General features: G+C 43.0%; 1 protein-coding gene across 1 annotated transcript; it reads left to right on the top strand.

Annotated features, from left to right (window-relative positions):
* Window positions 1-6: 6 nt before the first annotated feature.
* On the top strand, window positions 7-8163 carry GSTO1 (glutathione S-transferase omega 1). Its single transcript, XM_010564778.1, has 6 exons — window positions 7-62; window positions 193-301; window positions 2017-2239; window positions 3554-3655; window positions 5826-5932; window positions 7614-8163. Exons 1-6 carry the CDS (start codon window positions 29-31, stop codon window positions 7765-7767), a joined length of 729 nt encoding a protein of 242 aa, XP_010563080.1. The 5' UTR covers window positions 7-28; the 3' UTR covers window positions 7768-8163.
* The last annotated feature ends 8799 nt before the right edge of the window (window positions 8164-16962 follow it).

The raw sequence follows: 16962 nt of genomic DNA, 5'->3' as shown, positions 1-16962 counted from the left end.
GCAGCGCAGCGCAGCGCAGCGCGTCGCGATGGCGGGCGATCACTCTCGCAGCCTGGGGAAGGGTAAGCGCCGGCCCCGGCGGGCGGGCTGCCGAGTCGCCTCAGCCCGGGCTGGGTGGCCTGCGGAGGGCGAGCGGGGCTGTGCGTGAGGCGAGGAACGGCTGCAGCGGTTCTCTCTCTTCTCTCTCCTCAGGCAGCGCGGCCCCGGGGCCTGTGCCCGAGGGGGTGATCCGGCTCTACAGCATGCGGTTCTGCCCCTTCGCCCAGAGGACGCGCCTCGTCCTCCACGCCAAGGGCATCAGGTGAGCCCTTGCCGGCGGGCCGGTGTGGCGCGGTGCGCGGCCGCCCGCCCCGCTCCCGTGGCGGCCTGTCGGGGCTCGCACGGAGCAGGGGCCGGTTCAAGCTTCCCTTCTTCCCTGGGCATCCTAAGTGGCTCTTAATTAAACGTCCCTGCAAGAACTGAATGAAAAGAGGTTTCCGTGGGTGATTTTGTTATGAAGTTTGAACTTCTTGAGGCTTTTCAGGGGGAGGGGTGTTTGCTGAAGTGGGAAATAAGTAGGCTGTGTATGAAATCAATTATGTCAAGGTCCAAAGTAAATCCGTAGGGAAAAAGCCCAAGCCGATTGATTTTTTTTTTTTTTTTTTCACCTGTCATCCGGAATGTTTGCAGTAATAGCATTTGAGTTTGTCCTGGGTAAATGTCAGTAGAGCCTTAATGTATGTTGTTGTTTGGTTTTGATGTAAGCTGCAGTGAAAATTTTGGGAGATAACAATAATGTTTCTGTTATATTACTGCTTAGCAAAACACAATAGTGAGTGAGTGGCCTTTTTAAAAGAGGAAAGGTACTGTGTTCCTATAACATTTTCTCATTCCTATGCAGTAGTAAGTTAATGGAATTCAGTACTTGTGTTTGTTTCTTTTTCAAGATAGCTGTGTCATTTCAGTGTTTTTAAATGGGGACTAACGCTTCCCTCAGTTTACAGCTTCAAAGTAACAGGTTTTTCCACCTTTTTCTGATTCCCACCAAGTCCCAGGCCAGCCAGCAGTTTGTTAACCAGCCTAGGGCTGGGAGTTCATGTTAGCATAGAGAATGCCTACCACTTAGTTCTGATAGCAAGATGAGAGTTAGGTTGGTTTGGTTTGTTTTTTTCTTGGGTCTTTTTTCAAAAGAGTAAGTGCATTAAAACTTCCAGGTCAGTTTAATTCTGTCTTTATTTAGTGTCTTTGGACTGATTTTGGACCTGGGAGGTTTGTTTTAGTATAGTGGTTTTAGAGGGGTTTTATGGCTGCCTAAATGTGGTAGTTGCCTTCTGGTAACCTTTCAGTGCTTTTGAAGGTTCAGCTGTGCTTAGCAGATCTTTGGGCTTACTAGGAATTTTCTGGGGTCACACATACAGCACAGCATATAACATGGTTTGTTAACATAACATAGACATATTTCCCATGTGTCTTTTTTTTATCAATATCTATTTGCTTTTACCCTAAACATCTGTTCTACGTGAGGCCGTAAGTGGTGAAGATAAGTAGGTGGGATGCTCTCTTGATTTGCTCTTTGATGTAAGGTCAGATTAAAGTTCAGCTGCATTTCTTAATTGGAGTATAGCTCATTTGCAATCAAGTGCTTCTTTCTTAGAATGCCCCTGAACCTGCACGTTCAAATCACCTCCTAGCGTGCCGCATTCTGAGCTCGACCTTTGGTTTTGGCATGACTGTAAGGGCTGCCTCTGTGGTGTGCTTGCAGACTTTTCATGTGTCTTTTATTAGTTTAACAAACAACTCACTGTAAGTCAGTGCTGATTTTCTCCAGCAAAGGGAAGTGCCCCCGGCAGTATTTCTATGTGTCAAATGGCTAGTCCTGCAAAGTACTTCAGGGAGGACAGGGGAGAGCAGGGGAATAAGGATTCAGCCTCTCAAGTACTATAGCTCTTGAGGTGTAATGACTGCATTTCACCATGGTATGGAGTGGACTGTAGCAGAATTGAACCTGTTTGGGTCTTGTTTCTTTTGCTCTTTTAGCCATGAAGTAATCAACATCAATCTGAAAAACAAACCTGACTGGTTCTTTGAGAAGAACCCCTTTGGGCTGGTTCCTGTTCTGGAGAACAGCAAGGGCCAGCTGATCTATGAGTCCCCAATCACTTGCGAATATTTGGATGAAGCATTTCCAGGGAAGAAGTTGATGCCTTCGGACCCATATGAGCGAGCCTTTCAGAAGATGCTTTTGGAACACTTCTCAAAGGTACTGCATCATCAGGATGGGATTGTGTTTCTTATTTTACCATAGGACCAAAACCCGCAGCTCTGTTGCCAATGTTGCTTTCATCCTTTAAGGCAGGTGTTGTGTCTGGGAAAAGCATTTAAATGACCAGAGGGGTTATTTGGGATCTCTTGCTATGAGCACATACAAACCACTGTGTATCTGAATTGCTCCCAGCATTTATGTGCAGGGATGGATGCAGGAAGGCAGCCAAGCTAGTGAAAGTGTATATGACTGAGGCAGGATTTTGAGTATCCTACAGTAGAGCAAACGTTAGTAGACCAAACCTGCTGAATGCTTGAGACCTAAGCAGTGACAATTGCTGTATTTTAAACAGTTTTTCTATAGGAAGTATTATATGGATGTGGAATGTGGAGAGTGCCTGACTCAGAGCCCCTACAACCATGGACAAGAGATGGCAGGTGGCTGTAGACATGGGACATGTATAAGGAGACTGGTTTTGGCCCTCAGTAGGGGTTGGATGTGGGCACTGTGGCTGACTGGAAGTAACTTCTCTGTACAAGCATGTGCTTTGAAGGGTCTAGGAAGTGAAAGAAGTCAGCTTGGATATGAGGCAGTAGAGGAAAGGAAGCAACAGAAGATGCAAAGAGATGTGGACAAAGAAGGGGAATAGAAGGGAGGATATACTTACAACAGGCCTTTCTGAAAAAGCATGATGGGAAGAGGGTTACAGGGAAGCACACTGCAAGAAACTAAATGTCCACTGAATGTTGGTTGTATGAATGACAAAATCTTAGAAAAATGTTTGTCTATAAGCTTTTAAGGATCTAATTTAGTTAAGCTTGGCCACTGGGCAACTTCCTGGTACTGTATGCTAATTTCTCTGGCAATTACCAAATTAGAAAATGCACAGGTTTGTAGAAGCCTGCATATCCTGGGCTGCATATCTCTTCCTTAAAAGTACCTTACATGTTGATAATTAAAGTGCGTTTGGATTTAAAAGCTATGTAACTGGGAAAAGAGTACTATGCTGCACCTTGCCACTTCTATTGCTACTTTTTTGGTAGTATGTGCAAATGGGAAACATGCTCCTCTTCTCATTGTTCCCCTCTTATTACTAGACTAAAATTCATTAGTATTTGCATTTGTTCTTCATTTAAGCCTTTGCTTACATTTTCTGAAGTATAAAAGATTTTTGTTAATGGACTTCATTTAACTCTTTAAAGTTAAATCTTTAAGATCTAACTTGCATCTAGTATCTTAACATCTTAAGCTCTGAGTGACTTGTATTATTGTAATAGGAACATTAAAAACTTTATCCTTTCCTTTGTATAGATAACACCCATAATTTTCAAGTATTTTGTGGCAGTCAAAGATGGACAGGACGCCTCGGCACTGAAAGCAGAGATTGCTGAAAAGTTTGGCAAACTTGAAGAGGTAGGAGTATTTCATGATAATGAGCAGGTTGCCAATCATTCTATGATCCCTTTTTTCTTTCATGCTTTGGCCTTTGGAGCTAGATCTCTTCTCATTCAGTTGGTAGTTGTAGCAATGAACAATCTTTCAATTTACTTCCCCCAGTCTAAGGATGCACAACAGCACCATTAGAGTAAATTTCAAGTAGCTAACCTAAGCTTCATGTGTGTGATGAAGGCTGTGTGGACTTGTGGAGTTTTTTTTTTTTTTAATTCTAGCTGGCTGCTCTTGTCTTGGATACCTTTGTTGTGCTTTAAATGCAAGGAGCCCTTGCAGCATGTTCTAAGAGCAAGGGCTGAGAAGTCTAAGCTGCTGAAAAGCATCTGTGCTGTAGCTCTGCTGAAATCAGTACAGATACACTGGTGATGAAATAAGGTCTTGAACAGAAAAGATTCTCTCTTTGGAGGGGGGGAGGAAGCAGAATGTAATCTGTCCCTTGCAGAAATCCAGCCCTGGGCTGTGTTCTGCTACAGTGATGTAAGGCAACTTCAGCAGAGCTCCGGGAAGCGTCAGGTGGCTTTGATGCTATATTAGCAAATTCACAACCCTGATTTAGTGTCAGTAGTGGTTCTTGGCTAGTCTGAACAGCTGTCAGACTTGCCTTTATCATGAACCTGTTCCTTTTAGTTGGTTGCTAAAACCACAATGCTTGTCTGGCTGGATCAAGAAGCATTCCTCCAGAGTGTTTCTCTTCAGGTGCAAAGCTACCAATAGCTTTCTAGTACTTTCCTAATTCTCCTAACAGTTCTGTGCATTCTGCTTCCCTGCTCCCTAGAGCTGCCAAAGTAAAATTGTTTTCAGAGTAGCCTTGTCTGTCTGATCGGACTGATGCTGGAGTAGTGCAGACGAATGAATTCTTGGGGAAAGCCATGTATGTTTCACTTCCCTAATATACAGGTCTGTTAAACATTAAGGAAGAATTAACCTTCTTCCTGCTTTATTAATGCTGTGAAATACTTGCTGCTCCTTCAGTGTCTCTATTTTACTACACCCTGAAGGATTTTGCAGCAGCAGCTGAAGGTCAGCTGAGGATGGGAGGAAGGAACCGCCATGCAAACTTCACTCAGCCTGTTGCAAGAGATATTCAAGAAGGGAAGTGTTTTGAAACACTTCTGTATTTAGGTTGCTGCTACTCGACAGAGGGAGCTGTGTTCCCGTCTCTGCAACTGTGCAGCTGCTGGGTTATATTCTGCCAGACACCTGGTAATTCAAACAGCTTGATGCTTTCTGAAGGACTGCTTTAAAATTTCTGCTAGGTCATGGGGATTAGGGGACAGGGAGTAAATGCCATAGGCGTATAGTGTTGCATGTCCAAAAAGACAACAATTTGTAAGGTCTCTCAAGTTCCACCTTTAAAATGCCAAAGTGCCTGAAAACAGAGGGACTAATCTTATGAAAGAGACCAAGCTCTGGAGGTTCCTTAAAGCATGTTAAACTTGGATGACCATGGCACTCGAAATGTATCAGAAACATAAATGTAACAGGAGAACTTGCTGCCTTCTTTGTGGCCTTGCTTTCTGTGCTGAGCTGGAGGGATCTCTTTCTGGTAGATGTGGATGCTATGCTTGCTTCCTGTTCCCTTTGCACCTGGAATCAAATCCAGTTCTAGATGTAATGTTGTAAATGCTTTCCTGACACCACTTGGCCTCAAGGGCCATGGGAAAAGAGTCCCTGATAAAATGGTGTTCTAGTTTACCTGGATGTTAAAGTTAGGTGGATTTATTGCTCAAGAAATGCACATGCATTGCTATGTTTGATTAGTCTGTGCCATTAATGCTTTTTGACAAGTAAGAAATCATGAACTGACAGATTCTGAGAGCTAAATTCCTTTTTGTTTGTGCACAAGCTGTAGCTCACTAGTGATTAATATCTTGTGACAGTTTTTGAACCTCTGGAGAAGAGCTGGACTGACAGTGTATTAAATAGTTAAGCTTGATACTACAGCTGCTTCACTGACTAGCTCTGACTCCCCAGGTATTGCATGCACAGGAGAAATGTGCTGTATCTCTGTTATTTGCTCTCTGATCCCTTCAGTACGCCTGCATTCTACTACAAAGTGGGCTTTTTGTTACTGTAGTGTTCTGTTGTAATTTTCCTTCTGAGGGCAGTTGTCATCTCTTGCCCCTCACAGATTCTGTCCAAACGCAACACTGTGTTTTATGGGGGTGACTCAATCTCCATGCTTGACTACATGATCTGGCCGTGGTTTGAACGTCTGGAACCATTCCAGCTGAAGGAGTGAGTACCTTGCCTAGCTTCTAAGGTGTACTGAACTGCCTCAGTGTAAATATTCTTTGCATACACCCTGCAGCAATGGGCCACTTTTGGGGGCTGCTGAAGAAAGTCTGTATTGTGTTACAGTTTGTGGGAAGCATCTTCTCAAAAGAGAGATGAGTTGTTCAGGGATCATCTGTAAACAAGCTTTTTTTCACCAGGTCTGTTTTCCTACCAAATAATTTTGACAGAACTGGAAGAAGTGGTCAAAATACAGGACTTTTTCTCCATCACTAACATCATAGATGAAAATGGTCTTTATTTGAAGGGGACGAAGATGTGGAGGCCTAGGTTCCAATTTCTTGGTCCAAAACCTCAGACTTGAAATGCAGTCTTCTGTTCCTCTTTGGAAATCCTAGGTTGACAAAGGAGAGTGATTTTGTTTTGAGATCAGAAAAGTGTATCCTGTCTTGCTGTAGCTAATAGATCTGTCGCTGTTGTAATAGCATTTTTTAATATGTAAATAAATGTCTTGGTCTGTTATATCCTTAAACAGCTCCAGTTACCATGGTATTGCATTAATATGTAGGGAAATGGTTTCAAAGGAAAACTGTTTTATAGCTGGCTTAAAGCAGGACTAAAGAGTCAATTTGTATGAGGAAATGGGTGATAAAAGTGGAAGATGAGTACAGAATAGTTAGTCTCACCCTGGTGCCTGAACCATTCTTGAACAAGAAAGATGCAGGGAATCCATAGCACTGAAGCTTCGTGCACTGTAAAATAAGGGCTTTACTGATGGGTTGTTGATCTACTTTGTCTCCTGTGTGGTCCTTGATTGGAAGGGGAAATATTACAAGCAATATAGGAGCATAGGTCTAGAGTTATTAAGGTATTTGAATGACTGAGGATCTGAGCCATTGTATGTTAAGAAAAGCTGCTTTCTGGGTGAGGGTTAGGAGTTATGTGGAGAAGTTACACATTTACTAAACTTGGGAGTTGGAAATATTAATGCAAAGTACTTGGGTCAATCTGCCAGAAGAGAATGAAAATAACAGTCTACGCTGTTAAGCTTTCAATTTGCCACATGGTGGGGTTTTTGTGTTTTTTTTTTTTTCCAAATGTGTCTGAGTGGGTTTGTAGATTTAGTCGGTTAGTTGAATCCTCAGTTTCATCAATAGACTACATCTGTGTTTTGAGCTGCTGAGTTGCAGGGTAGTACAAACTGTGCAGCTTGTCTTGGTATGCACGAGAGAGGAGAGAAGAGGTTTGTGGGTTGTGGAGGATGACTCAACCCTTGCACACAGTATTTTCTTCAAGAATCACCATTAACAAAGCATTCCAGAGGGAGGCAGTGGTGCACAAGCCTCTGCCCTCAACTCAGAACAGATGATAAGTAAGAGCTGTGTCTTTTGCAGCAGGTATAACATAAACAAAAACATGCTGATATCTTGCATGATGAGTGCTCGTTTGTGGTTTTGCTCAGCTTTGCAGAGTGTACAACCTCTGTAAGAACTCTTTCACTTTTCAAATGCCAGTGTCTTCTATGATCTGATACATATTTCCATCACCTTCTCTGGGCTGAACATTATACTGGGATGGAGAAAGCAAAACAAGCAGTAAAATAGAACTGCTCAAGCTGTTTTGCTTCCTTCACGCCCTCCGAGTTTCCCATTTGCGTTACTCAGTCTCTTTCCTTTTCCTGTAGCTCTTTGAGTCACACCCCAAAGCTCCAACGCTGGATGGAGGCCATGAAGGAGGACCCTGCTGTCAAGGCTACAATGACTGACCCTCAGACATTCAAAGATTACCTCCAGCTCTATTTGAAGAACAGCCCTGAGGCATGTGATTATGGGCTCTGAGGTGCCAGTAGGCACATGCTTGCTGAAGTGTCAGAGCTTCTTTTCAGCCTGAGCTGTGGGGATCTAGTGTAATTTGGTGTGGGCTCTTCTGTGGTTACATTTCATAATGGGGAATAATTCTGTGCTGAAAAGGCTGAGAAATCTTCTGTGAACTCCACTCCTTCCTGTCAGGAGGAGGATGTGCTGGCTTCAGGCAGGAGATGGAAAGTCATTGCTGGCCATGTATATCATGTGAAGGAAAATGTTGGCTTTACTCAGAGGTGATGTTCTGTTATCTCTGGCCTCTTTGCAGGTATTGCTGGTGGGCAGTCCCTGAACTGACCCTGTTACTTGGTTTAAAAATTGTAATACTGGTGTCTTGAAAATAAATAAAAAGTAAACAATGTTGTCTTTAAACACAGGTTTTCCTTCTTCTTTCCAGGCAGCTATTAGTCACTGGACTGATTGTGCAGAGAGGAGCAAGGCACTGTAAAGGCTCGAACAGATAGTGTGGTCTCTGAAGTTAAGATGCGGTTACCTAGTACAAACTGTCCTCCTCTTTAGACAGCTCTACTGCCAAACCACTGAACTTGCAACCCTACCCACTTATCCCTGTTGAAGTCATGTTTGCAGGGACCATCTAGTAATGCCTTCCAGTTTGGGCTAGATATGCTAGGGGAGTGTGTGGTTATAATCTTTCTCTTCCTTCTGAAGTAGGGTCATGTTTATTCTAGGTCCTAACCTCAATTATCCTAAAGGCTGGAGTAGGGAGTAAAGCTAACAGAAACCATATCCTGAGCAGAAGGACATTTATCTTCTGTTCTGCTCCAGAACTCAAGTGTTGCTATACATGTCAAGGTGTAGGTGAAATCAGAGAACTGAAGTAGGAGTTCAGCCAGAGTATTATGTACTGGTGGTGTCTTGCTGCTGGTGAAGGAATGAATATGTTCTGTTCCAGCAGGTAAATGGCAGGATCAGGTCTTTGCAGTTGGACATCTTTTTGAAGCTATCTTATATGCTAATATAGCAGAATGGGGTCAAGATTATTAAATTCAAAAGTTCCTCTCTTTCTTTTTTTTTCTTCTTTTTTTCTCTCCACATAGGGGATTAAAAGAGCTATGACCCATTCTGATGTTGCTCAGCTGTGCATGTCTTTGTCAGACCACTAACAACACAAACTAGCCATAATTCCAGGGAATAAGCATGCAGAAAGAAATAAGGCAAAGCAGTATGTTCAAGGACAGGGCTGTGGTTCCTGTGGTACTGAAGCGGTTGTCATTAGATATACAAGACTGTTCCTATCTGTCTCCCATTGAAGTGAGGTGAGGTAAGGTAGCATAGCAGAAGGTAGCGGTTCATGGTTTTCCTGGTAATTGAGGCACTGAGTGTCTTGGAGCTTTTGTGGAGGAAAACTGGACTAATCTTTTTTTACCTTTAACATGTTCTACCCCAGCACACTAACTGAGGAGTTGCATGCTTGTGTAGGAAAGACTTTTTGATGAGGAAAAAAAATTAGTGGGCACTTTGGTTTGGCAGCTTGCAGCTATTGGAGGGGATTGTTTATGCTCTTACTAGCTTTAATTCAAATGATACAGCTTTTTCCCTCCTGTTTATCTTTGTGGCTTTTAAACACATCTGGCACTACTTAGAGATATACTAATTACTCTGCTGTTCCTTCCAGAATGCTAATGTTCTTTAAAAAATTTCCTAGTCCAGATCTGATGCTGTACATGTTTTGTAGATTGTCATTAGAGAACCCAGAGGAAGCATAAAGCTGTGAGGTGTGTTGTCAGAATGTGGATCTAGGCTGTTTCATTAAATGAAAGCAGGGTTTAAGCTTGATGAAGCCACTATCCCTGAAATGGTGTTGGTGGGATCTCAGTGGCAAACTTCTAAGGATTAACTGCAGAACGTTTTGGTTTTACTAGCTCCTCCGCTTTGGGTAGGGCTTGTTAAAGCTCTTAGTATAGTAGGCTCTACATTGGCTTCTATAAACATGCTAGGAATATGTTGCAGTTTGCTCCAGTGTATTATTGGTTGCTAGTGGGAGATGTGACATTAAGGAGATCCAATAATGGGTTAAGAGCAGAGACTAGCATCCAAGAACTGAACTGGCTAGGGCCAGACCATGATAACCCGGAGGCTCTGTTATCCGAACAGAAAGATGTGCTCTCCCCATCTTTAGTGGCTGTAGAGTGTACCATTATAAATACGCTGTTTCAGCAAAAAAAGTAAAATTAAATATTCTGCCTTATAATTTACTGTTTAATATCAGTGTTCTAAATCGCCAGGCAGACAGCTGGGGTCCTGAACTCATTACAGCACACCAAGAAATGCAGGCCCCAGGCAGTGTTTTTAATGTGGTAATGAATATGCAACACTTTGGCCCAGTCTTCAAAGGAAAGAAGTTATGTGGAATGGACTGCCTCTCTCCTTTCATGGTGGATGGGTGTGAAGGATACATTGTATTAGTTTAAAGAGGCCCAGGAAAGAAAACGCACATCTTTTTTTCCTCTGTTGACCAAAAATGGATGGAAGTCAATAATGAAATGATCAAGCAGATAAGCAGCTCTGCCCTTTGGTCAGAGCTCTCCTTAAGATCCTCTTGTGGATCAGATTGTACAGCAAGTACTGTATTTACTCACCTTCTACTCCATATTTTGCCCTTGAAAGTTGTCGTTGGTGCTATTGCTTTTGAAAACAATGTTGACTTTTTTTTTTGTTCCCTGTTGTTGTGCCACCAAATATAACTGTTCTCAGCACAGGTTAAAAAAAAAAATAATTCAGTGTCAAGTGAAAAAGAACGGAGTCAGTCTTGTAAAAATAGTGAGTTTAGGAGCATGGTGGATAGATACTTCAGATTAGCAAGACATTGGGCCTTGTTCTGTACTGCATTTGTAGCATGTCCCTATATCTTTAATGATATCCTTGAGATGGTTGTTGGTACCATAATGCAAGATGTAGTCCAGCCTCTTGTTCTTCATAATCATTTTAGGATCCCTTATATTGAAGCTAAGAGCAAGGTAGAAGGGAGCCAAGATGGAGCAAGGGCTGGGGATCCGAGGCTGTCAGATCTGGGAAGGTTTGCTGAGTTTTGGGTAAGTTGAGTGGGAACTTGGGTGAATGGGACTGTGGCTATGACAGAAGGTCCTTGCTTGGGGAAATTGTTGAGAAGAGCCTGTCCAGGGATGTGTTAGAAGGATTTGTGGTTCTTGTGCTGGAAGTGGTAGTAACTGGAGATATTGGTTTGAAGTCTCAAATGTCACATACTAGGGACACCTGAAACACCTATATGAATTCTATACAGGTGCCTGCAGCTTTGTTGCTTTTTCAAATCAATTAAAAAGGAAGAGAAAAGGAAATCTCAGCTTCTTGTCATACTTCATTTAACAGGTGCCTGGCTGCGTGCAAGTGCATGTTCTAGGGATGTGTTGTTGGCACAGTGTTATGTGTCCTGGGCCTGCTCTCCCCAGTTTTCCACTGTCATGGCATCTGTAATGATCCCCTGCATTATCAAGGTTTGAGAACTGGCTGTTTCTTATCCTCTCTCCTTTCTCTGCTGGTAGCCTGATTATTTCACCACTCTCTTCCTTGGACATTGATTTCACTTGGGAATGGCTGACACAAATGGAGTCTCTTCATAGTCGTGAGATCAGATGCAATTTTACTAAATCAACCCCAATTTCTATAAGATGGAAGCATTCCATCCTACTGCTGGTCCAAAGCCAACAGAATGGCAGTTGCTGATTTATCTGAGTAAATTAGTAATGTCATGTAATGTTGTTAGGATTTTTCCCTCCTAAAAAACTTTGATTTGCTAAAACAGGAATTGTAAAACTTGTCAGTGAGATGCAGCTGTGTCTGGGGTGGAGTGTGACAGCTGTTTAGCAGTGTGCAGTAACACTGAGTCCACGAGGAGTTGGAACGCAGCTCATATTAAGGGACCAATGTACTGAGCCTATTCTATGCCTTTCACAGCTGTCTTCTGATGCACAGGAGGCAGTCTGTGAGAATTACAGCATATGCTGCAGCTTTGCATCTTAGAACCACCACTCATGGCAAAACTGATGAAAAAAGCCATCTCTCCAGGGGAAATGGGGCCAAGAAAAGTGGCACTGAATAGCCACAAGCTGAGTAGGGAGCACATAGTGTTTCCTGTAAGCTGCAGACCATTTGCATGAGTCACCTATGTGGCTGCACAGCAAAGGCATACAAGGGTTGGGCGAAAAGGAGGAAAAAGCTGTCAACTTTAGACCACCTGAAGAATCAATGAGGACTAAAGTGAGACATTATGGCTTAATACTGTCCTTCCCCCAGCTATCTGTATCCATTCCCATTTCCCCAAAGGATGCTTTTGTGCCTTTCCCCCTGTCACTCAAACCATCCTCAGAAGGGAGCTCTCAACAAGAATGCACTCTGGGCCAGTCCGTAAGTTGGAGCGTGGTTGGTTTTTTCCCTGTACATGCATCAGCTCTTTTCCGTGCGTGTTTAGGCTTGGAAGCAGAGTCTGTCTCCTCTTACTTGTATTAGCTAAGATGTGGTGATTAATCAGCTGTTTCTCCTTGTGGGAAGACAGCTCTGATATAACCCATGCCTTCAAACCCACAGGCTTGGTGCCTCTCAGTTCCTCTTCATATTCTTTATGTAGCTTGACTGTGTTGTGCTGGTGTATGTCTGCTCTGGATCAAACCTTTCACCTCCAAAGCTATGCAAGGTGTGGCTCTGGCAGGAGGGAGTCAGTGTGGGGCCATTGGTAGAAACCTGCATGTGGACAAGCCTTGCTTTTCTCTAGTTTTGCATATAGGAGCTTCATAACACTGACGTGATGCGATAACCCTGAAGGTGAACTGAACTGGCAGGAATATCGTGCTGACAGCACAGAACGCCTCTGTCCCATGGGAACGCCTCTGCGATGGAGGCCAGGCAGAGCTGCTATGCATCACTTGTACTTAGAGGCACAAGAACCACTCAGGGCTGCCCTGCCCTGCCTGGTTGGGATGGCAAGCTGGCAGGGATGAGACCTGGAACATGTTAGCAAGCTAAGTACTATCTCCCTGTGGATTTGGGAAATCCCTCTGTGCAGTTTGATTCCCAGCAGAGGGCTAGAGAGCAAGACTGAAGGTTAAGAGCAATATAACAAATTTCTCCGTTGATGCACCTGGGGAGGTGAGGTGACTGATGAATCAGGCTGCAAACAATGTGGTTTACTGATCCCAGTGCTGCCTAGCTCTGCCCGCTGGGCCCGTATTGCACTGTTGGATCCTGAATGTTAGATTGTCTGCTGAAAGGTGCCTAATTGGATTTCCAATGACATTATAAGTGTTGTGGCACTTCTGGAAAGCAGCACAATACAGACAGAAATTTAGTCTTGGCTCCTTACACGATTAAGGCTTTGCCGAGTTGAGACTGTTAATGGCTGTGGGTCTGTTGGTGGATCTGAAGGTTGTTTTGCATCTAAAATTGACTCCTTTTCCTGCAGAGCACCTAAAACACTTTTAAGAACTTCACTGGGGTTCTAATCTTCATTCTTGTGCACAATTTTTAAAACAGTGCCACAGCCAGACATTTTACAAGCACTCAAATGCCTAAACAGTGAGGGCTGTATTTATATATTTCACCTCAGCACCTCCTGCACTTCAACCTCAGAGCAGATGAATAAAACAAAGATACCTACCTTCAAGACAGAAATTGCTGCTGATAGGTTTTTTTTTTTTTTCTTCACCTCTAAAGTTTGGGTAAGCTCTGGTTTTAGCTGGACAGATTGATAATTAGTTTAAAACTCAGTGCCTTTATTCAAAGGCAGCACCTCTGCAGACAATGACTGAAAAGCTTTGCTCTACAGAGTCCCCCAAGCCTCTGCAGCCAAAGGTTTTGCAACTAGTAGCTGAGGAGTCCAAGATGATGCTCCTAAATGTAACATAACTAGAAAGTGACGTTTCTTTTGAATGCTGAAACATTAATTGATTCACAGCACGGGCTTGTTCAGATTTCTGTTTCGGGACCAGACTTGTCCAATAGATATGATAGGAGTATGTGTCTGTTTGCCTCCTTCCTCTTCTCTCAAGGCTCTGCTACAAAGTTGTGCGGATCATTTTGAGAGTAGCAGAAGTAACACAACCCTGTTTCATCATAGCTTCCTTCTTCAGGAACGCATGACTACCAACAACCTTTTACTGCACTGGGGACATTTAAAAGATCTCTTGTGCTCTTCTCAGCATTATGAGAGTCTGTTTCCTCTATCCATCTGCCTGCTTGCCTCAAATTTATTGCAGCTGAGTATTTCTGAGCTCTCTACAGATCTGTCAAATTTGGTCAAAGTTGGTTGATTCAAAAGTTACTTGGCAGGAGATGAGGCATAGACCCTCCTCTTTGCACCTCCCCCCTGCTCCCTCCATGCATGCACACACTGACTGCATAGGAAGCTGGCTAAAAATAACCTAGTTTATGTTGCCATAATGAATCAATCATTTTAGAAAAAGGCAGGACTGCCTTGAATTTTACTTGGAAGGTGTACAACAGGTCAAATGTTTGGTTGGAGCCACTGAACCAATACCTTGAGAAATCCTCTTTCCACACAGACACAATCCAGATAAATATAAGACATGTATCTGATACTGTGCCAGTGGCACCTGGGGACAGACCTGAGTCAGCTTTTAGACCTGCAAGCAAAGAACCATAACAGAGTTAAGCAGAGAGGATGAAACCTGCTTAAGAAGTGGGCAAATCCTGAGCAGTATCCCATTCTGAGAGCAGTGCTCCCAGCTTGACTGCTAGTGGTACCTGACCAAATTAATGTTAGCATGCCTGTAGGTCACCGTAACCTCTGACGTTGCTCTTGCTTTTTTATAGCATAGACATTTCTGCCTACTTGAAATAAAGGAGATTCTGTCCTTGCTTGTGGATATTCCATGAGCGGTAAAAAGTCATTAGATAAATTATTAGCTGCGAATTATTATCTTGGCTTTTCTGTCCTGCCTGCCTGCCTCCCTGGATGACTTAACGCTTGAAAAGTGCTAATTTGTATCAACAAAAACATCACCCTGATTTGCATAGTAGCAAAACAACATTGTGCAGAGTTGGGAAACAGAAATGCATTCCTGTGTGGAATAAACAATTTTTCTAAGGTCTGCAGGTCTTTAGTATTAACCACACATCAGAATTATGTACCTGATTACCATGAAGGGTATGAGATACAGGGGTGTTTCATGTCAAATCCATAAGAACTGCCCAACATAACAGTTACATATCCAGGCAGTGCATAAAAGGAGATCTTTTTCTTGTGCTTGTGGAAAAGGCTGCTTATTGCATTTGCAAGCATTACCTGTCCAGTGAAGTCTGTCACTGTAATGGGGGACCAGGGATGCAGACTAGACCTGCATTTATAAGCTTTTCATGACCTTCTGAGTTTTCCTGAAAGTCAGGGGGTAACTTGATTTCAATCTTAAATGTCATGGGGAAACTTGTGTAGAGAGAGGAGGACCAGGCTGTAGCAAGTACAGCAGCTCATCACACTGGAGAGACATGCTACAGACATCTGTGCTAGTACATCCATCTAAATGCTGATGTGACTCAACTTGGGCTTATTGGCAGGACAGTCTACCTGAGAGAGCTCCTAGCAGACAGCAAGCAGCTGAAACAACCCCAGTCTGAAGGAACTAATCTGAGAGGTGTGTACCCCTCCATGGGTTTGGAGAGGGTTGTTGATGATGGACTTCAGTGAACTCAGATGATTTGGGAATTTTGGGAAACTGAAAGAACTCTGAACTGTGTTTGAAAACCTTCATTAAAATGAAAAGTTTCACAATTAACATTATACCTGCCATTCTTGTGTTCTTTTATTTGATCTGTTTCCAAATTTCCAGCATTTAAAATGCTATTTTGAAGTTTTCAAATGAAGCAGCAGTCAATGCCCAATGTCATAGCAACTTTACGGGGCTAGATTGGAGGCCCTAACACAGAATCATAGACTGTTACTGTGACTTCTGAGTTTATGGCTTAGAGACACAGATGTAAACCAGCAAAGTCTTTATTATAAGTGTTACAAGGAGACTTTATGGGAAGCTTTTAATAACCAAAAGAGGGGTTTTATCAGGCAATAGAGAGGAGGAGGTAAACGTTACTTGCATTCTTGCCCCCAAAGAGAAATTGTAAATGCCTAAGACCTCTCCCCATAATTACTGAGTCAGTTTCTGCCATCTAAAATGTTTAAACAACATATGGTATTGAAAGCAAAAATGCCCAGGTCTTTAAGGTCTCATCATCTACTAAACCAGGACAGTGGAGATACTCACTCTGTTATGTGTTAGTTGTTTTAATCTTGCAGTCATCTTCCCACACAGGCTTGACAGCATCAGAAGCCAAAAGCTACTGGAGGTTTTCTGGCATGTGACAGACTTGATTTGCTTTGTGTAACTTTCCCATATTCAGCTATTTATTCTCAGTGTGCTGAAAAAATGTCAAAGTACACCACAAACTCATCTCTCTTCTCAGGGATTATTTTAAAGTGGTAATAAAACTGAGATTAGAGATGCCTCTAGCTGGAATAGAGAGTGCTGCTTTCCAAATCTAAATAAAAATCAGCCTTTTTTTGTGAAGTTTTTCCTGTGAGTTTTGATTTTAGAAGAAGTTGAATCTTGAAGGGGAGAGAGACCTGGAACATGACATAGAGCAACTAACCATGCAGCCGCAGGAGGGAATGGCTGGTATGCACACCATTTCCAGGTGCACGACATGGGGCTTTAAGTCCATGAACGCTGTGCTGTGCTGGTGGGGTACAATCGTTAAGAAAAGGCAGCTCCTTTTTTTTTATAAATACAGTTACAAGTGAAAGGCAATTGCGTATTGATGAGACGGAGAGGACAAGACCAAGAGGTTTACTCTCAGTTCAAGTTCATGTGCTCATTAGCCAAGCTTGGGATGATCTGTCCCTTTGCTCAAGTCGTGAAGGGCTTCCCAGGACAGTGACTTTACACGCCAACCAAGCATAAACAAGTAGCCATGTCTACATGCACTAGCTAAATCTGCAGCTATAAAGCACACATTTAAGGTTTGAGCTGCAGGGTGGTTGTTACTTCAGGAGCTTTTGTCCACCTCTAGGAATATTGTCTGCAGGTGTGGGAAGTACATTTCTAGACTGCAGTGTAGCCATAATTGTATGCCAAAATTCTAGGCTGCTAGACTGATGAAAGCCAGCACATTGGAATCAGGGCTTTAAGA

This window comes from Haliaeetus leucocephalus, unplaced genomic scaffold, assembly GCF_000737465.1.
Source record: "Haliaeetus leucocephalus isolate CR32 unplaced genomic scaffold, Haliaeetus_leucocephalus-4.0 Scaffold184, whole genome shotgun sequence".
In the NCBI taxonomy this organism is placed as follows: Eukaryota; Metazoa; Chordata; class Aves; order Accipitriformes; family Accipitridae; genus Haliaeetus; species Haliaeetus leucocephalus.
This window is presented reverse-complemented; position numbering and strand designations above follow the sequence as displayed.

Coding starts and splice junctions, on each gene's coding strand:
- GSTO1 (XM_010564778.1), top strand. CDS start 29: ATGGCGGGCGATCACTCTCGCAGCCTGGGGAAGG. Junction 302..2,016: donor CTCCACGCCAAGGGCATCAG/GTGAGCCCTTGC, acceptor TTGCTCTTTTAG/CCATGAAGTAATCAACATCA. Junction 5,933..7,613: donor GAACCATTCCAGCTGAAGGA/GTGAGTACCTTG, acceptor CTTTTCCTGTAG/CTCTTTGAGTCACACCCCAA.